This window comes from Epinephelus moara, chromosome 17, assembly GCF_006386435.1.
Source record: "Epinephelus moara isolate mb chromosome 17, YSFRI_EMoa_1.0, whole genome shotgun sequence".
NCBI lineage: Eukaryota > Metazoa > Chordata > Actinopteri > Perciformes > Serranidae > Epinephelus > Epinephelus moara.
The window spans coordinates 26,700,229-26,721,994 of record NC_065522.1 but is presented as its reverse complement, the minus strand read 5'-3'; the positions used below and the strand labels follow the sequence as shown (position 1 = coordinate 26,721,994).

Below are 21,766 nucleotides of genomic sequence, written 5' to 3'. Positions count from 1 at the left end.
GTTATTCACTCGGGAATAAATCAGCAGTGTGCAAATATTTTGGATTTCGGAGAAAATACAGGTCAACAGACAGAGCACATGCTGTATGTAAACGATGCTGTTACGAGATAAAATAGGACGTACCTGCCCAGACAGGCATCTCACTATAGAATCGATATAATATTGTATCGTAATGAAACTGGTGATCTACCTCTCTACTACACTGCCCCCACGATCTGCAGTGGTACTGCTCCGTTTCTTCTGTACCTGAAAGCTTTGAGAAAACGTGCACAAATACAGACGAAATTAAGTGCCGTCAGTGTCTGTATCTAACGGCATATTACCTGACTCTATGCTGTCTGTCTTGTTAGTGCCGATACTTAAAGACAAAACATGTAAGATATCTAGCATAGAAAATTACAGACCAATTGCCTTGGCTAGCATACTGTCCAAAGTATTAGAACGGATTCTTCTAGACAGGCTTCAAGCATACTTAATAACTACTGATAACCAATTTGGTTTTAAAAATAAACAGCACAGATTTGTGTATATACGCTCTGAAGGAGGTTGTTAGTAAGTATAGTAGACATAACACTCCAGTGTTTATGTGTTGTCTGGATGCATCTAAAGCATTCGACCGTGTCAATCATTGTAAAAAAAATTTAAAATTGCAAGAGCGAGGGGTCCCCCCCATATCTGATAAGGATCTTGCATTTTTGGTATTTACATCAAACGATGCGGGTCAAATGGGGTAGAACCACATCGGCATCATTCCCGGTGACCAATGGCGTTCGACAGGGCGGAATACTTTCACCTGTTCTTTTTAATTTATATATGGACGATCTTTCTAAAGAGTTAAAAGCATGTAAGACTGGATGTATGGTAGGGGAGAGTCTCATCAACCATCTGATGTATGCTGATGATGGAACTGCCCATTGGTCCGACAGCCCATTGTTCCAAAGTCTGTTCCGAAATCATCATGATGCCCTGTGGTTAAGGTCTGGTTAGGTTTAGGCAGGGTCAGGAAAAGATCATGGTGTGGGTTAAAATGAAAAAGAAAGTGGCAAACACATAAGCCGTGAGCCTGCTTTGCCTCAAGCCTTTCCCAGCTGACCCAGAGCCGGTTGCGGCGCACCATCAAGGTAAAAATACGCCCGCTGGGAGCCGTTCAGCACCGCGGACCGTCAGACTAATGTGGTGGTTTTTGTGCCTAAACCTAACCAGACCTTAACCACAGGGCATCATGATGATTTCGGAACGGACTTTGGAACAATGGGTTTAATATGGTCGGAACAATGGGACGTTGGACCAATGGGCAGTTCCTGTGAGCAGTAATGTCCCCACTTTTTATGCATTGTTGAGGAATTTTATGTTTAAATTTATCTGTACACTATCTGACTCAGATAACAAAGTTATCCAGGTTCTGGTTGAGCCTGCATGGAGTGACACTAGATATTCTTCCTGTTTCTGGAAGCACTGGAGTAAATGTTTGCATGTGTTTTAGCTATTGTAGCTCATGAATTTTTGTACTGTTTTTATTGTCGTGATTGTTTTGCTGTCTGTTTTTTTTATTTGTGTCTATATGGACCATACTGGTCTGAAAAAAAAAGAGTAAATAAAGTAATAAAAATACCAAGTTTTTAGGGCGCTCCTCATGCTGCTGGCGTAGTCCTGATATGGCACACACAGCACAGGACACAATGTAACGAGATTTGAGTGAAGTTTATACTTTTATAAACTGCATTTTAGTCTTTTTCTGTTTTACATGTTGATAGAGTCACAGTTTGTGTTTAATGATGTCAGTCTTGTCTCGTCTTAGGTCATTTAGTTTCATTAACAAAATTAACACTGCCATCAAGCACTTTGTCACGGGCAGCCAGAGGAAGAAACTTCTCGACTGCAGGCAGTTTGACAAAGTAAAAGACCGTCATTCAAAAGTCCGTGAGATGCCCAGAGCTCAGAGGGGGGCTTTAAACGGCAGGATGATAACGTCCACTTTTTACAGGACTGCAAATCTTTTTGTGCGCTCTCTTTCTAAACTACAAGTACCTTCAAGCATTTGGCTGAAAACTGCTGCGTTTCAATACGAGAACATCTCCAGAACACATTAGAAACATTTCCACTGATCGTCATGTGTTTGCCTTCAAGTCTGGATGAAAGTCTCGGATTGATGTGCTGAATCTGGTTTGAAGTCCAACTGTTGTGTTTTTTTTTCTTCCCACTTCTGCATTAGCAACCGCTATTAGAGGCAATTCCAACCACAGATCCCAATCTGCTCATAATAAAGCTGCATTGTTACGCTCCAGGCCCCGAAAGTCATGTGATCAGAGTGAGTGAGTTCATGAACTTCCCGAGACAGGCAGACAAACACATGAGTACAATTTGGAGCTACATAAGATGCACATGTATTTAGACATTGTTGTTTTTTCGTGGTGGCCTTTCTCGCACTCTCTTCATGCATTTCTTTTTTTTTAATCCTCCGTTCAAAGTCGTAGGCAAATTCAAGGTTAAAGCGTGCGCAAGTCCTCACAACGACCTTTATCTCCAAGAGTCACATAAGCAGACTGCGAGGCCAGATATGTCACAGTTCTCCCCGCTGCAAAAGGAAAACAACAGGGGGAAACACAAAAGGTTACATATTTAAAACAAAACAAAGCAATTCATCCAGACTTCAGAGCTGAAAGTTGCTTCTTGAGGTGCTGTCGGAGCTTAGTCCTTTTTGTTGTTGTGTTTTGGCACTGATGGCCCTGCGATAATAAAGTCCTCCATTACCGGCAAAGAGAAACAGTCCAAAACTCCTCCGATCAGGGCCATGGCTGTCAGTCAAGTCATCTGATAGATCATTGTCACACCCAACAAAACATAAACAAGTTATTTCATGAGAACTGTACAGCCAAAAGAGACAAAAATAGACACAAAAATAGACTTAATATATTCTGCTAGGACAGCCCTATTAGTGCTAGCTGCTAAGACGGGGCAGAGAGACAGACAGATAAAAAGGACAGACAGGCACTTAAGTGCTGATGCATAGCGGAGATTAAAGTAAGAGCTAAAGCAAAAGACAGACAGGAGGGAGGGAGCGTCTTAAAGGAGGATTCTGGGTCACAGTACTTTCAATTCAACCAGTTTAAAAGTTTAAAAATCTTAAAATGTTTGGTACCTTAACGTATAAAATAACTGGAGTTTCATTTATCATTTCATACTGGCTGAAGTGAAACAAGAGCTGACCCCATTTCCGGTGCTAAAAGCAGCGTGCTGACCGCTCTAAAGCTAGTATTAGCATGGCTATTGATAGGGTCTCTATCCTCAGTACCTAATGTTATTTAGCATCCTGAGACGAAGTGGATTAAATGAGACACAAGTGTCTGGAGCTAATAGCACTAATGGGATTGCTTGGCTCTGTATCAGGGGTCTCTAACCCTGAGCTGTGGTCAGCAGGACGCTGAATTTACATCCTGGCACGATGCTAATATGTTAATCTGACCTAGCTGGCTTTAGCTAGCTAGCAAGCTACTGTATCCCCTGCTACAAGTGCCTTTTGTTTTCAAGCCTGTGTGTTTAATACTTTAGGTGTATGGCTTTGTTAAAAACGGTAACAGAGAGAGAAGAAGAGCTGAAGAGCTAAAATGAGCCGAATGCTAACACGGGCTATGCTAATATTTCTCACAGTAGACAGAAAGGCCAGCAGATTGGCTAGTACCATCATTATTAATGTTAGCAGAGATGCTGCATTCATGTCATATTGGATTTATTGTGATTTCCAGTTTCAATTCATAAATATTGTTCATGTCAAAATCTGGCCCGGTCGCCAGAAGGAAATGTTTCTAAAGTGATGCTGTTTATGAGCTGACGTCATTGTGAGGTGGATGGTGGATGGCGTGACACCTGGGTAAAACACCTGCCAAGCTGCAGACAACTGTTTGAGACCAACAAACAACAAAACCGGTTGCACAAAAGCCGCTGATAAAAGAGGATACGGGTTGCTAAAAAGTACCCACATTCAGCAGTACAAGAGCCGCTGGAAAAGCTGCTACGGGTTGCTAAAAACACTCATGTTTGATTGTACAAAGGCTGCTGGAGAAACGCCGACAGGTCGCTAAAAACACCCGTACTTGGCGGCACAAAAGCTGCTGGAAAGGGGCGCTGGCTCCCTGATCAGCACCCAAGTTCAGTGGCATGAAAGCTGCTACAAAAGCGGTGACAGGTTGCTATAAAACACTTTTGGCGCACAAAAGCTCCTGGAAAAGCAGTGATGGGTCGCTGATAAACACTCGCATTTGGTTGTAAAAAATCTGCTTGAAGAGTGGCAGGTTGCTTAAAAACACCCACGTTCAACATCACAAATGCTGCTGAAAAAGCAGCCACCTGTCGAAAAGCGGCAACAGGAAACTGGCAACTGGAAAGGGGCGATGGCTCCCTAGCAACACCTGAGTTTGGTGGATTAAAAGCTGCTAGAAAAGCTGTGACAGGTTGCTAAAAATCCCTTGCTTCTGGTGATGGGTTACTAATAAAGACTCCTGTTTAGGTGCAAAAAGATCTGCTTGAAAAGTGGCAACAGGGTGCTCAAAAACACCTACATTCAACATCACAAAAGCTGCCACCTGTCGCTAAACAACAACCAGTTCTGTTGTTTATTGGTCTCCAGCAGTTATCCGCAGCTTGGCAGCCATCTTGCCAAGGTGTTGTGCCATCTACCATCCCCTCCACCTCCCAATTCCAAAGCTAGGGGCCTAAGAGCTGCTGGAAAAGTGGCAACAGGTCACTGAAAATCACTCATGTTCAGAAGCACAAAGCTGCGGCAGAGTTGCTCAAAAACACCCACGTTCAACGGCACAAAAGCTGCCGAAAAAGCAGCCACCGGCATCTACACAACAACCAGTTATTGGTGTCCAACACTGGCCTGCAGCTTGGCAGCAATACTGCCTAAGTGACATGCCATCCATCATCCCCTCCACCTCGCCATGACAAAGACAGCTCATATGCTACGTCACTTTAGTAACGCTGATATACCTTTCAAACATGCAGATGTGGTGTATCTGTGGTTTGCAGAAATGTAGAATGCCAACATTTTATTCTGGTGACTGTGCTGTTGATTTTGGACATACCTATAGTGCTCACTGACCATGCACAGTATTTTTAACCCTCACACTACCAACTCTGTGATCATGTTTAAGTGTTACTCGCACGCTGTAAACACTGGAATCATCCTATATGACATGAACGCAGCAAAAGCTCACACCAGTGCTTACCCTCCTTTTATCTATCTATATCTTCTGCTGCATTATTTTGTAACTACATCAAATCAAGCACAAAAAAAACCCCCAAAGCTTCAGTTAGTTGAAGTTCTTTGTAAAATGGCTACAATCTGAAAACGAGGCACTTTTTGAGCAGATATATAACTCTATTCATTTTCTTTTTCATACACTAAATAGCCACCATTATACTCTTAATGATTAGAATTTCTCTCTTGGAAAAAAAAAAAAACCTAAAACACCGATCTCCATTTTTTTTGTACCCTTCTCTGATTGGCTTTCACTCAAGGAATGAGAGCAGCTTTTCAAGAATGTCATTTGGCACACATCCCCGTTGGTTTCCACAACCAACAAGATGAAAGCGAAGAAAAAAAGAAAGAGTTTTCCATCAGTCTGTCAACGGGCTTCAGGAGCGTGTCCGATCCTGCCGCTCTCTCCGTGTGATTGGCTGTCACGAAAGGAACAGGCGGAGCTTTGAAGCTCTCCGAGCGGCACCAGATTGTTTCCCAAAGGACGACGCACTGACATCAGCACTCTGCAAGAAAAAAAACAGAAAGAGGAAATGTTTGGTGAGATGCAGGATAAACAATAACCCAGATATGACGGAGGAATAAATATTATGACATGTATATACAGCGTCTCTTGTTTATCAGGTTAATTATAATGTCTAATGTAAGATATCAGTGTCTGCTTATCGGCCCGGGAACACAGTGACCCGAAAACGAACAACAGGAATAAACAACAAAGGCAAATAAGCTGGAAAAAGACTCTCAGAGTCAGATGGGAAGAAAGCGATAAAGGGAACAGCGGGAAAGGAGAAAGTGAGGACACCTACTGCTGCAGGCGCAGAGTCAAGTGTGGGTGTGAGTGTGCCAGTGCGAGGGGAAACAGAGAAATCATGTCAGGGTTTTTTTTCTGGCAATTTCACCTTTTCACATCACATCAGACATGTGAGCACACAGGTGTGTTTCGCCAGGAAAATGTCACTATTGTACTAATTCAAAAAAGGTCGAGTCTCAGCGGCGTATACGAGTCTTTCCTGGCCTTGTTTGCACAGTTGATAGGATTAGCAGGAATGCAGACTTAATGATAATTCTGCTTCAGAGTGGAGAGAGCAGACGGGTCACATGGCGTCGACCAGCCATCTGCTCGTTTTACGGCCCTTATGCACTGTGTTGTGTTTGGTTCTGTCCTTGGAGGAAGCTGACAATTGAGACAGAAACCTGGTGAAGTCTTTGCTGATTAGTCTGGTTTAATGTTGGCACTGTGAGACAGCTGATTTAAAGGGTCAGCATGCTTTAAATGACGTCTGAAAATCCCACAATGACTTCATTGACTCGGTGAGCTTTAGCACCATATCTGAAGGTGCTATCCATTTAGCGGTGGCAAAATTTTAATGTTTCTTGGTGTAAATGTTTTGCCTTTTATTATATTCTCTGTTGGCTCTGCTGACAGTCAGCTAGCAGCGTTAACACTTGGAAACATAGTGCCCACTGCCCATCCTGCAGTCTCCACTGGTTTGCTAGCTAGCGGTACCACTCATTCGGCAATTACCACTGGTAACGCTGTCCCTCTGGTCTCAATCCAGGTAGCCCCGGTGAGTAAGCAGCTTCATTTTGAGCCACAAAACCCATTTAGCATTGTTAAGTATGTTAGCACCACTAGCTGTGCTGACACTGCTAACGGTGCTGACAGAGCTAACAGTGCTAAAGGATCTTTGGGGCTTAAAATAAAGCCATTTACTCATAGGGACGACCTGTGGGGAAACAGGTGGGTGGGCGCAATGTTTCCACAGCAACACTGTCCCACCACCATGGGTTGGCACAGCGCTACCAGCTGTGCCAGCTCCAACACAACCTAGGTGGTGTGCAGTGCAGAGCAGCCAAGGCTAGCTAACCTATGTAGCATAAATGCCTCATTAGCTTTGCTCTCAATGTGGAACAGCACAGTGCTAGTACTACTACTAAACTGGAGACTAGCTAAATTAACCTGCAGACCAACATGCAAAAATGGTAAAAATATTCTTGGTGGTTAATGAAGTAACGGATAACTGTTGACATTCGTACTTCCAAGAGCGCATAGCTGTAATATAAGTTGTTCGAACCTTTCTATTTCCATTCTCAAGTTTGAGGTTTGACTGGGGCTCTTTTAATAACGTTATTTCCTTGCGCCCTTTTCTTTCTACAGTGGTACAATGACACCTGACTGGAGAATTGGCGCCACCTAGTGCTTATCTTGATGGACCAACTCCTAATTCAATTCAATTAAATACAACTTTATTTATCCTGAATGAAACTCTTGTGCCAAAGAATGCTTCAAATACAGTAACAACAATTAGCGTTCACAAACCAGTAGCAACCAGAATAACCAGTGGGCTCCCCGGGTCAGGGTCTGTCCCAGTTTTTTTTTAAACAAGTGAGTATTATGAGTATGAGTATTAAGTATCAGTCAAAATATTCAAAATATACAAGATATAAAGTGTTCAAGGAGCAAAAAACAAAAACCAGTGCCTACTAAAGTGACAATAGAAGTCAAGCGTACAAGAGTTACAAAAAATGAACAAAAATGGTGGAAACATGCAGATTAATTAGAAGTATTATTGCACATGACTTTGTGAAAATATGTTCATTTAACAGTCCTGGTTAGAAAAGCACATAAACTTGCATTTCCTCTTAAAATCTGTGCAACATTCAGATGGAAACCCAACTATTGTGAAATCTTCGGTCGCCAATTCAAAATGGTCGTCCCAGATTGCATTGTGAGCTCATTAACCCAGCACTCTCACCTAGTTTGAAAACTTCTACGACAAGTTCAGTGACGTTAACCCATTAGAGCACTTTACAGTCTTCCATGCCCCAATTACCTATGAAAGACGGCGAGCTCTGATTGGACGGACATGTAGGCCTCCATGTCTCCAGGCCAAGTCACTGCAAGGATTTATGATTCCATGTTGCTACGACACAACGGACCAATCAGAACACGGAATGAAATTATGCAGAATACCCTGGCTGACCCGACGCTGTGCAAAGTCTGACACACATTTTATTAGATCCGTTTTGCCCTGTGTGACATGCAATTAACCTGCAGGATAGCAGCTATTGTGTGTTGTGTGCGGCCCTTTAAACCACTGCTCTGATTAGGACATTCACCTGTGAGGGTCTTGTCATGTATGTTACCGTGTTTTAAAGTAGGACTGAGATAAAAACGCCAAATAGTGAGTCTGCAACAAAGAACCATAAAGATTAGTCGATGCCCTTTAAACTGGGCTACTTTCTGTCAGATGTGGTGACTCACACCAAAGGCACTCAGGCTGCCGTCAGCCAAAATAACAAATGCACAAAGCTAGTAAAGAGAACAGGCTGCGAGAGAGAGTTCCCTGCGTCTCTTTCCCTAAAATTTCCCAGCAGCGCTTGACTCTCTAATTGCATGAGGGTACTCTATATTTATGCCCCTCCCTCCCTCTCTCTCTCCAGTTAGTCCTCTTCCTGGTGCAGTGAGCTATATTTAGCCCCCCTCAGCACAGACGGTGCCCGCCAGCCGGCCAAGCCATGACGGCCTAAAGCAGAGCAGAGCTGAGCGGAGCAGAGCGGCTCCCTCATTCAGCTCAAAAAACAGCAACACAAACAATCAAGCCAGCCAACCAGAGGGACCGGAGGAGACAGGCCGGACACGCACTGGTGCACTGCCATGGACACACACATGAAACCACACACACAAAAGGGACACAGAGAAGATACTATAATTATGCGGATGACATTCACTTAATGATGACCTTTCCCCAAACACAGACGTGGGAAATTATACAGGGGAGCTGCTCTCGTCTCAATGCACATGCAGCCTCTCTTATACGCACAGGAAATGTTTCCACTCTAATCAAACATCGCCGTCTTATTTTCCCCGCTTCCACCAGTCTCACCCTCCCTTTGGGGGTTCGTCTATCGTTTATTGCCTTGCATCGTTTCTCCATCTGTGGGCAAATCGATGTAATAATGACCGCGATAAAGACCGCGTGTGTGCGCCTCTCGTCCCCCTTTCTGTGCCAGACTGTTTAAATCAAGAGGTTAGACAAGGCTATCTGCCTCCGCACTCCGTGTCTAGCCAATAAGTGTTCTCCAGCCGCCTCTGTGTGTGTGTGTGTGTGTGTGTGTGTGTGTAATTAGGAGAGTCTGGGTCTATGTGATGTCTCAATCGAGGGCAGCCTAAAATTGAAAGCCACCCTGCTCTCTGGTCGTAAATCGAGTGTGGCAGTCTGTCATTTTCCTGCCGCCCCGGCTCCCACAAGACACGGAGCTGGTCTAAGCAACGTGGTGTGAGTCACCGAGTCCACTGGTGTGTGTGTGTGTGTGTGTGTGTGTGTGTGTAATTAGGAGAGTCTGGGTCTATGTGATGTCTCAATCGAGGGCAGCCTAAAATTGAAAGCCACCCTGCTCTCTGGTCGTAAATCGAGTGTGGCAGTCTGTCATTTTCCTGCCGCCCCGGCTCCCACAAGACACGGAGCTGGTCTAAGCAACGTGGTGTGAGTCACCGAGTCCACTGGTCACTTTGAGTTACATCATGTTTTATTTTAAAGGAGAGACCTACAGTAGAGGTTTGCGCGTCAGGTACCCGGGCCCGCACCTGAGTACACTTGACCCCAAAGTCCAGTTCATGTGGTTAGTGTGAGCACTGTGCACTGCGCATGATACACCGATCCACACTACAGTCTACTTGAAAAGGTGGTCTTGGGTACGGTTCATGTGTATTCTGGTACAGTAAACACCAACTGTACTAAAACACAGAAGTGGACTGCTATATAAGTTTTTAGTTGGTCATGAAACAACTCCAGTTTAATACAATTGATTTAAAATCAGATGGCAGCGCAGCCAGACCCAGATCCGGCTTTGCTGCTGCTCCAACTGGAGCTCCGGCATGAGGTTCACCTCACTGCTCCGCCGGTCCTCGGGGCTGCAGTATCCATCTGTGGTGCTCTTTTCTGCACTGTAGCATGATAAAAATGTCACTTAGATGATGTACTCAGGTACTGAACATCATTACTAATGTAATAGCTGAGCAGCAGGAAAGTGGAGAAGATGGCCATCGGACTCGGGCACCGTACCGATCAACTGTAGCAACCTAATATGATCCCATCATACCATTACAATAAATCAAAACAGTAGCTGCAGTAGACAAAACTGCTTGTGACAAATTGTATATCGGCCACATATTCCCAGTATTGGACGCCTGATGAGCATGCCACCATGTATAGGGCCTGTCTGCTCCCAAATTCCAAACTAGACCAAAATGGTGGCTGTGAGGCAGGTAATAAGTCTTCCAGCTGCTGAATCTGTCTTTATTTTAGATCGACAACAGCCCAACAACCCAACTGCCTGTCCTCGCTGGTATCGCTCCAGCAGATGTCAGATGAAAAGCAGCCACGCTGGTCCTCGCTCGAAAAGCACAGACGAGTGAATCCCACCTCCTCCACTAGATCGCTGCAGAGACACCACAGCACTTGTGTCTCAAGTCCCTCAAGTGCCACACATGCCGAAGAACTGCTCCGTACAACAACATCTGACACTTCCAAGGCTGGCTGGGTCAAGGCGAGATGGAGGGACCAGTGGAAGTCAGCAGAACCATCATGGCTCCATCACTACATTGAAGACCCCACAGACGTTCCCGGCCAGCACCTGCCCTGAAAGCAACCCTCAACTGCCTGAGGACAGGCGTAAGATGCTTCGGGCAGCAATGCAAAAATGGGGACTCGTGGACAGTGCGCACTGCGAATGCGGGGATCCACTACAAACTGTGGAACACATAATAACCAGCTGCCCCAAACACCAGCTACCGAATGGCAATCATGGTCTAATTGACATGGATGATGAAACACTGGATTGGCTTGCCTCATCGGAGCTGAAGGTCTAAAGACATACGCCATAGGAAGAAGAAGAAGATCGGCAACAGTTACTTTAAAAGTTTTTCAGGAGTTTCCAGTGGTGGCGAGTCGTGTTGGGCACCCCTGATTTGCAGCCTATATTCAACTTTCTGAAAATGACTTGTATGTTTAGTTTTTGGCGAGAAACTTAAGAAAAACTGCAGCTGTTTGAAAGGAAAATATAAGATATTACATATTTTATATAGTAAAAAGGGTTTTGGAGCATTATTTTTCTATGACAAAGATTTCTTTGTTTCTCTGGAACAAAAGGGGAAAACAAAATAAACAACAACAAAACGGCCCAGAATGTTACCAACATGTGCATTCATAAACAATACACTCAGCCAGCCTACATGAGAGGAAAAAGAATCAGCAATCAGACCTCTCATGGGAAAAGGTTAAAGGCTGGAAATCCCCACGTGTTTATCTCCATATCTCATCTTATCTCAAGCACCTCCTGAGGCCTGAGGCAGAGAAGGTGCAACTCCTTTGATGTACCAATCTGTACTCTGCGTTCAGGCAAGAAAAAGATGTAGTGGTTTGAGATATTTCTCTTCAACCACCAGGTTCAAGCGCCCAATCTGCAGAGATGACTTTGCGCAAGACACCAAATTCCGCCCAGCTCCGAGGGTGCAGCTCTGGAGCCAACCCTGACCTGTGACCTACACGCTGAGGGAAGCAAGGAATTTTTCTGCTGGAAATAATTAAGGAATTATGCCATTATGAGGATGTAGAAATCCCACTTAAACTGCTTTTCCACAATGGCAGCAACTTTTGATGCCAGCGACTTTACTCCTTCAATCCTCCAGCACTGTTATTATACTTGATTCCATTAGATCATCCAGAGATACAACAGCACAACATGAGCCGGGATTCTGCTGCAGCCGGGACAGCTGCGGATACACTGAATGATGCAGGACAGCTCCATGTCACCTCATTTAATGTCCTCCAATGACGCCACAAAGTCTGTCAGTTTTGAAGATATAATGTTCGCAGCGTGACCACAGCGCATGTGTGCGATTTCACAGCGCTTACTTGTTAGTCATGAATCTGGCACCTGATGCGGATGACGACTGAAGTGATACTCCACCCAAGAATCTATCTGCGAGTATCAAACGCTCGCCTCCCGTGGGCTTCAAAGGTGGTCGTAAAGAGTTTGGAAATTGCTTCTTCATGCAGCAGGGCGGCGGCTGCAGTCCGTTTGTATTCAGAACAGTCACAATGGGATGCAATGACCCAGTTTCACGGTGAAACAAAAGTATCTGAACATCCATAGTAACTTGTAAAACACCCTGTGCAGCCTGACACACTTTTCCTGAGGCCCTAAATACTTCCATTTCACTCCTCATGCAGGACCCTGTGGAGCAGGGATTAATATTTTTCCCGAAAATGAGACATGTTCTGCCCTGGGAGTGGAGAAACACTATCCTGGGAATCCCGGTAAATTAACTTGTTTTTCAAGGTAACTTCAGCTACACTGAAATCATACTGGTCACATCTCAAGCGACACTAAACGCAACAAGGAGAAGTGTGTACCTGTGGGTTTCCACCACAAAAGAATGCCATTTATTTTGACTAGCACGAGCATGAACATACAAACTTTGCTACAGCTGCGAGGAATTTCAAATAAGTTAGTTGCCTGTGATCTGTCTGCTGAGAACATCCTCATGGAAGAGGAAGTTGACCCTTTGTCATTGTAAAAACTACAATTACCACCTCAGGGTTTGTTGTCTCGGCCAACCAGTCAAGTCACAGTCTACATCCATGTCTGTTCAGACTCATTTGTAGCCATGACAGTTGACATGTCTTCAACCCAGCAGCACAGAAGATCTTTACAATCAGCAGTTTCAAGATGGACACCCAAGATTAGGGTCACCAATCCGAGCTAATGTCTCCCCGTCTGTTCCTGAGATATGACATTGAATAATGGCCAGACGTGTTTTTGCAGGACATTATGATGTCATAGTGACCTTTGACCTTTTGGATCTAAAGTTCAAAAAGTCCATCACTGTCGGAATGAGCACATGAATCCTCGAGTTATCACCTTTGACCACTACACTCCAATCAGTTAACCCTTGAGTCCAAGTGGATGTTTGTGCCAAATCTGTCAAGACCTTCTTGAGTTATCACATTCATGAGAATGAGACAGATGTAAGGTTACAGTGACCTTAACCCTTGACCTCCAAAATCTAATCATTTCATTCTTGAGTCCAACTGGACGTTTGTGCCAAATTTAAGAAAACCCCCTCAAGGTCTTCTTGAGGTATCATGTTCAAGAGAATGAGGCAGACACAAGTTCGGAGTGAATTTTGACCTAATAAATCTAATTAGTTCATCACTGAGTCCATGTGGACGTTTGTGCCAAATTTGAGGAAATATCCTTGATGCATTCTTAGGACAGAATATATATCCCTAAAAACATAATGCCTTCGGCCACGGCTGTCGCTGGCACAGAGGCATAAGGAATGAAATCTGATAAAGCAACTAAAGAATATTCTGTTCTTCATTCTTCAAAAGTATTTCCACACAAAGCTGGTGGCAGACATTGTGTTGTGTTAGCCAAATTTAAACAGTAGAGCCCACAAACGATGAATCAGCTACTAAAAGCCTATCTGGTTTACGTTTTCCTGTTATTATATTTCTCTAACAACAGGAAATGGTTCGGATGTGTATTCCACGGAATTCCATTTACTGGGATTAAGCCCTACTGTAGAGGTTGTGATCAAGAATGTTCTTTCATTCGCGCGCAAATCAGCATCCAGTTTCTGCCGTGGACAAGTAGGGATGTGAATCGGGAACTGGCTCCAGTTTAGGACCAGTTCCAAACTGTCTGATTCATTGGAATTGCATGCATCCGGGCTTATCAATTTGTTTTATAAATGCCAGCATGTTTTCCTGACAGTTGCGCATTTCAAAACAACTGCGTCAAACTCATGCGTCTATTGCTGCAGGAAACTTGCAGTGACAAGAAGTCATGGTGGTGAGGACGAAACCATCCATAGTGCGGCTTCATTTTACAAGGAAAGATGACAACAGTGCTGCTTGTAACGTCAGTGAAAGTATTCTTTCAAGTGAGGGTGGAAACACCAGAAATATGCTGAAACATCTGTCAACACAACATGAGTTTAAGTTCCAGGAATGCCACGTATTTGACTCTACGCAGGAGTGCCACAGCTTCTCGGCCAATCAGCACCACCATTACCGACAGTACATACCCTGTTGTAATAACATTAGCACCACACAGGCAGGCTTAGCTGTTTTTTCTTTGACTGAGAAAACCTAAATGAAATCGACTACTGTGCAAATATTCTCTCATTTCATCCATTTCAGGTGATGACAGACGGAGTGTTACTACAGCCAAATCCACTCGCCCTCAGCTCCTATCACGCTTCATGTAAGGGGAGGGAAAATGAGTGAAGAAAGGGTGAAGGCGTTACTTAATTTCCCACAAAAAATTGATCAGGAAGAATCAGAGCGATAAGTGGAATAAGTAATGGCACTGGTATCGATAAAATCTTATCAATTCCCATTCCAGCTCAAATCAAAGTCACTAATCGGTGAATGGTTGATTAGAAATAATCACTCAGGGCTGAGGGAAATTATAACCAGCACGTGTCGAAATGTTCAGAGGTTTTATCAAGAAAATAATCTCCACAGCCTCGTCTGAAAAACAAAATAAGCTGCAACCTCTTTAAAGTCTGCAGGGAACAAGCGCTTGATACTCAGATGGTAGAGTTTGGGTGGAGTGCAAGCTTTCACATTTACTCCTTTTGACTGTCAGGGACGCTGACTCAGACAGAATACATTCAACCAGTTTGATGGAACTTCACCAACGATGTGACGGATCTGAAGACAGCTGTGGGAAAAAAAACACGCAGGGAAACACAGCAGCTAAGTGGGCCTGCCCACATTAAGACGGCATGTTCTGTAATTGCAGATCTGTAGGGCTGGATGCTATTTGTTGGGCTGCAGAGCTTCGGTAGTAATTAACAGTGAATTTTTGAATATGACTCAGCCAGATATTTCTCCAGATGGCTTACAGCAACTCGTGTCTATCGGTGTAATTAAAGGCATTAATTTTTAAGGACTCTGTTATTCCACAGTCTTGCTGTTTGTATTATTTTTTTAATAAAAAACATTTTCCAAAAGGATAATGTGTTTCTGCATGTTTGTAATCTCCCAGGGTTTAAATGAATGAGGTTACATCTATGCGCTTTTGTAACATGATAACAGCTTGTGACAACTTTTCATATCATGAATAAATGACAGACCTACATATATGCTGATAATAATCAGACCCTTCAGGATGTCAAGATTCAACCGCTCCTTGTGAATCCTGTGCAACCTTTATATTTGTCCGATCACTGCAACTTTTGTTGCCCAATAATCGTAGTCTCCTGTGAGTTCCACCAATCACAGCAGTCTCCCACACAACGTCCCCTTCCTTGTTTCTAGTTCTTTTTCTACCTATCTCTTAAATCAGGCTTTTCAATGCGAGTAACCTTAGTCTTGATTTTAAAGTTTTACCCACTGGTTTTTACCTTCTTTTATCCCTCCTGTTTATTTCTTCTCTATTTTACTAATTTAATTTATTTTTATTCTATGGACTTTTAATCATCCCTTTTTGTTAATTTGTTCTGTTTTTTGTTTTTTTTTTAAATATTTTGTTGTCTTATTGTTGGAATTTTCTAGTCTTGCAAAACTTTATGTAAAGTTGTTTGTGTTATCCTTGAAACTGCCTCGGTGTCATTCAAATTTTGCCATGTGAAGCACTTTAGTCTGCGTGTTTGCATGTATGAAAGGTGCTATAAAAACAAAGTTGAGTCTCTAGTTGTGAAGATGCAGACGTGTGACGCAAACATTTCGCATTTACCAACAAAAGCTACTGCTACACACTGACTGACAAACACTTTTGTACCACTAAACACATCCGCAGACAAATTAAATCACCAAGACAAGACAAATCAGCGTGACAGAGGCTGTTACATCCACGTTTTTTGCAACTGCTGCAAGAATCAAGATGAGCTGTATTAAATACACATGGTTAGTGTTAGCATGAGTGTCGTATAGATCAGTGGTTCCCAACTGGTCCAGCCACGGGGTTCAGGTTTCTCCTTAGTCATTAGTTCAAGGTCCACACAGTTTAATACACTCAGCGTCATACTTGTGTTTGGCCATGTCGTCAAGCTAGTGTTTTTACAAACTTGACACGTTCACGAGTCACTTGCGGCCCTTTCAGAATGGACCTGTGACCCATCGCCTGGAAACCACTGGTATAATTCACAAAGTCAGAGGAGTGCAGTTTTATTCTAACTGCAACAAGCTGCCTTTGATTTTTAATGAGTTACACACACAAAAAAATAGTGCAATTGCTATATCTGCAATTTTCACTTGCTCTAACGATTTAATTGCAAAAAAAAACCTCCTAAAAAAATGCATTGCACAATTAATTGGAATGTTATTGAAATCGCAGTATGGCCAAGAGCAATATCCAAATCACAGGAGCTGCAATTTTTTTAGATAAAGGTAAAATGTGTTACATCATAGCATTATAACTGAAGCGTTGCGGTGCTACAGAGATGACAAGACCTTCTTTATGTGTCACGATTGATGTCACCGATGGACTAGAAAACACGTCAGTAAACAGTTTTAAGTTTTTTTTGCATATCGTGCAGCCCTCCCATGATATCAGGCATTTTACGCCACAATAACCCCCCCAAAAAAGCCCACGAAATCCTGCAGCGACTGAATAAATAATGAGCTCAAAGTAGGAGACAACGCTGGATAAAGTGCTGTGAAGAGCAGGAGCACAGAAACAGCACACTAGCTCCAACAAATTTAAGATTTGAGATTTATATGTATGAGAAATATATTAATTTACAATTTCTTTCTCATTTCTAAAATAAATAAAGAATATCTGAAAACAAGCAAATACCTGAATAGTTGAACATACAGGTGCAGCTCTACTTGTGTTTCCCCTGTCTATACCAATATTCATTCAACCTTTAAATAACTGGATTGGTTGATAGAAACTTTTCTACATTTCCTGGCCCTGAACAAGCAGAGATCAGATGTGTCTTTCCAGGGAAAGGTCCTCCAAGACACAAGAAGCCCTTTTTCTTGTGTTCGCAGAAACACCAGCAGCAGTTTGTTTGGATTGAATACAAGAAGAAAAGGCCAGAAGGAGAGCATCGATCATCGGCAGGGCTGAAGGCATCAACAGAAAATCAAAGCGAGAAGGCGTTGCCGCGCCACGCTTGAGTGACAGGTGATCTCTGGAAAGTGCAGAACACGACCACTTTGATGTTGTCTTTCACAGAAAATTAAAGTGATAACAACACATTAATTCTCCCGGCGAAGCGTCCGCCAGGAAGCTTTTTATTGTTTTAAACGCCCTCCATTATGAAAACAGTGAACGCAGCACATTCCTCCTTTATGTCTCGCTGTAGCTGCTCCATACATTACGGTGCGCAGTTGGCAGAGGAGAGCAGGTTGTGTGGCGTTGAAAGACGAGTGCTGCGTGTGCTTATTGCACTTTCACACATACTCTTATCCCGCCCTTTAACGCTGCTGCTGTCAATCACAGCTTCTGCAGATACATAACAACCTATTATCCAGGTGTGTGTGAGTGTGTAATGCATATGCACATATGATAATGCGTGCAGGGGTGTGTGCTGTTGCAAAGGTTGCAGGTGGACCAAGGACACGTGCAAGAACACACCATGAAACAAGGTGTTATGAAATTTCAATAGTGAGTGAGACAAAGCGATTTTTACATGACATATTAAAAGCTTGTTAAATGTTGCAATTTCTGTCTGTGTTGTGTCAGACTTTTCTTGCATGATTGTATAATGATTCAAAAAAAAAAAAAAAAGCACCAGAGAGTGCGCAGGCCAGTTTCATTTTGCAGCCACACAATGGGAGAGACTGAGTGGGTGTGTTATGGCACACAGAGGAGCAGGAATGTGTGGGGACAGGAAGAGACAGACAGAGACAGAGCAGCAGTGCTGAGTGGGGGAAAAAGGGGCCGGGGAAAAAAAAAAAAAAAGCGCATTTGTGGGAGATCCACATTCACTGCCCACGTGCAGCTTCAAGTCCAAGTATTTTTAGATCATCCTTGGACAGAATCTGAACATCCAGCTTGCATTTGTTATCCTGTCAGAACAGTGAGAGAAGCATGTCAGCCTTTACATACCTGACCATCATCAGGTTGTAAACGGCAGAAGACTTTTTTAATTTTGAGAAATATAAATAGGAGCTGGGAGCGCTGCTGCTGCGGAGTTAGCTGAACCTTACACTGGCTCCTGAGCGTGTGCATGTGTGTGCACCTGGAGGCTTTTGAAAATGTTCCCAATCATGTTGTGGGTGGTTTACAGAGTGCAGAGCAAAATTTAGCCTTCCATGGTGTCTGCAGGTCTGAATACAGCATTTAATATTAGCGCTGAGATGATGACTCAGCTGTCAGAACATTAAATGCCAGTTTTTCTATAAGTGGTTAAATATTCTGTTTTATATCACTGCTAATTTAATATCTTTGGGTTCTGAACTGTTGTCCGGACAAAACAAGAGACTTCTGATGACGTCAGATTAGGCACTGGGAAACTGTTTGCTTTTGTTCATTTGAGAGACTTCATGATCAAGTAATCTAAAAAATAAATCTGCAAAGTGACTGCTTTCCAGTTGTGGCTGCCTGAGCTGACTGCCGCCACGTGGCGTGACTGCACCTGTTGGAATCGTCCCTCCCTATTGGCTATAATACCCTTTTTTCACCAGAAGTAGCGTGTGTATGCAGGATTTTTAAACATGGAAAACCTGCTAAAATAGATGATAGATAGATAGTGTACACAGCTCTGGGAAAGAAGTGTGTGTACACAGCTCTGCAGTAGACGAGTGTGCCTTTCTGTTTTTTTTTCCCCTGGTGTGTCAAGTTCGATGGGGCCAGAAAACAGGTTAGTAAACAGTAAAAGCAGCATGGAGGCCAGTGAAAGTGTTGCAGTAGTTATTTCTTCTTTGTATCTTTTACTTCCTCAGTCTCTCTCTCAAACTGTCATTGCGTTGCGCCGCCAAAGGCTCCGAAATTAGCACTGCAGAATCGTCTGACATGTGAATGGTGATTGTAACTTTTCCTAGTTGGTGGGTTTTTTGTTCCGTGGGAAAGGGGCTTAAGATGACACAGCAGCTCCCCAAAAGTGAAGCCAATTCCCCTGGTGGCTGGCTGCAGTACAGGTCATAAACCCCGCCCCCTCCATGCTAGCAAATGGGACATGAGCCAAACTGGAAGATATAAATACAGAGCAAATGTATTCAAAATTTTCCCAAAGATGGTTTCTGTGATTTTAGGTAGTTCTTATCAAGCTGGTGTTTTATCAAGTGTTACTTTTTTCTAAAAAGTTTGGTTTCAATTAGTTATTTGATGCTATGAAAAGAGGGTTTGACGTCATGACTGACAGCTGTGTGGGCCAATCGGTGTGCTCAGGATCAGTGGCGCTGCTTGTGATTGGTTGGACGACTGTTTGGGCCGAAACTCAATGCCGCGGAAATTGCTACTGTGCAGACTGAGTGTGTTTGTAAATCCAATTGGATGCTCTACACTCAAATGAGAGCCCTGTTGTTTGAAGAAAAGGAGCATCTACATGAAGAGTGTGGGGTTATGAATAATCAAACGGTACATTCCAACAGCGCTCCAATTTACAAACGGTCCAGTTTGTGCCAGAGTGCAGTCTGGCACTTGATTGAGTATTTCCGAATGCACCCTCTGGCTCCAAATGACGCCACAAGCTCAAGATGGCAGCGGCCGTATCTGGGAATTTTTGGCTTCATTTTTGTACAATGGGAGAAAGTGGAGACACAAATGTCACTGACGCCCCTGTGGTTCTCACCCCTGGGTTTCTTTTTTGCATCTCGTAACTTGTTTAACTTCAGAGGATCATAACATATCAGGTATGGAATTAATCTGCAGCTGCTCCGGTTCAAAACAAGACCAAACTTTTCTATGGATGTCAGTTGCTGGCCACATTTTGGCCTTTGTTATGACTCAAAAACTGACGGTAAGGCTTGTTGTTTTTAGCCGAGATAATTTCTGGAAATGACTTTAGCTTTACGCTATTGCTGCATGACTCTGTTGATGACTTGCAGCCCCTCTTGGCAGGTTCAGAGGAGTGAGGAGTCAACAGACAATGATGGTATAAAACAGTTAATAAAAGAGGTTTTGCAACAACTGTGACTCACCACTCCACGAGAGGTTCTTAAGGTTACGGTCATCAATATGTACACAAAATAATTGGCTGATTGGATCAGTAGTTTGCAAGATTAGCTGCAGACAGACAGATACAGACACATATTAATAATCCTTAGCCCCAGCCCTACTTTTCCCTTCCTTGTATGTCTGTACAGTGACAACTCAATATTAGAAACTGTGTCACCTGCAATCAGGTTTATAGAAATATGAACATTTACTGTGTTAGTGGCTCGTGGTTGCATCATAACCTTCCACTAAACTGCCTAAGATAAGAGGACAATTGGTTTTAAAGTGCCAATAAAATGCTCATAAATGAGTGTTTTGTGGGCAAATTATTCCACTGTAGGTCCAAAAGTCAAACCTGCACCTCAGACATGAAACACATATTTTCATTTTGGAGTGATCTGGATTTTTAGAAAAGTTGAACCCCGTTTAAGCAGAAACTTCCTTTAGCGGTTGTAAAAATAGCGTTAAAAACGTGGGCGTCCTTGTGTAACAGAAACTGGCTACTGTACTGAAATCTGACATGGGACGTCCTGTCCCTGGACAGGACACACACAGCTAAAGCCAACAGGACTAAAGGGTTTGGGGGACTGTTATCTCATTCACTCACTGTCTCTGTCTCTCACACACACATTTTCATTGTTTGCTGACTCAGACCACCGATTTCTCTCTGTCTCTTCGTGTCGCCTCACCAGTTCTACCACTTTCTGCCAGTGTGGCCGGCCTTCCTGAACACACACACACAGACGGCGTCTTGACTGAAGTGATATATTGAGTGATAGCATAAGCAGGTGGGGTCCTCACTTCTGAGTAAGGCTTTTCCCAGAATGCCAGCTCGCTCCAGCTCTCTGACGTGGACTGACAAACAAAATGAAACACAAGAAGCTGTTTTTTAAGAAAGGCAGCTGAGCGACGGAGCTGCTGTTGAGACATTTGTTTCTCGTCTTGCTTCACCCAGTCTTGTGTGTGATTTATCCTGGCTTCATATGAGCAGAGGAAATCTCTGCTCGTCACTAGGCTAATTTATACAATGTAAAATGCCATAGGCTTGTGCTAGTAATGTTAGCATGTTGTATTTGTTTGGAAAACATGTTTAGTATAAGACAGTTGTTTTGTCAGTGAACCTTGTGAGTTGTAATGGAACTGAATTTGTAACGTTACCTTTGTTAAATGTTGCTGTTGTCCCTGGCTTCATATGAGTAGAGGAAAAGTTTGCTAGCTGCTAGGCTAATTTATACAATGTAAAATGCCATAGGCGTATGCTAATAACATTAGCATGTTGTATTTGTGGGGAAAATGTGTCCAGATAAAGACAAGTGTTTGTCTGTGAATGCTGCGAGTTATAGTGAAGCTGATTTGTGTACCTGTGTTTGAAACTGTCTC

At 43.3% G+C, this 21,766-nt stretch overlaps 2 protein-coding genes across 2 annotated transcripts in view; both read right to left on the bottom strand.

Annotated features, from left to right (window-relative positions):
- Positions 1 to 1,686: 1,686 nt before the first annotated feature.
- si:ch73-335l21.1 (insulin receptor substrate 1-B) overlaps positions 1,687 to 21,766 on the bottom strand; it is a 77,786-nt gene continuing 57,706 nt past the window's right edge. Inside the window, exon 4 of the mRNA XM_050067666.1 lies at positions 1,687 to 5,766. Coding sequence (XP_049923623.1) covers positions 5,759 to 5,766 — 8 coding nt within the window. The 3' untranslated portion in view covers positions 1,687 to 5,758. The remainder of the gene's footprint in view (positions 5,767 to 21,766) is intronic.
- zgc:194930 (uncharacterized protein LOC557813 homolog) overlaps positions 21,551 to 21,766 on the bottom strand; it is a 278,453-nt gene continuing 278,237 nt past the window's right edge. Inside the window, exon 4 of the transcript XR_007571488.1 lies at positions 21,551 to 21,747. The gene's annotated coding sequence lies outside the window, so the exon portion shown is untranslated. The remainder of the gene's footprint in view (positions 21,748 to 21,766) is intronic.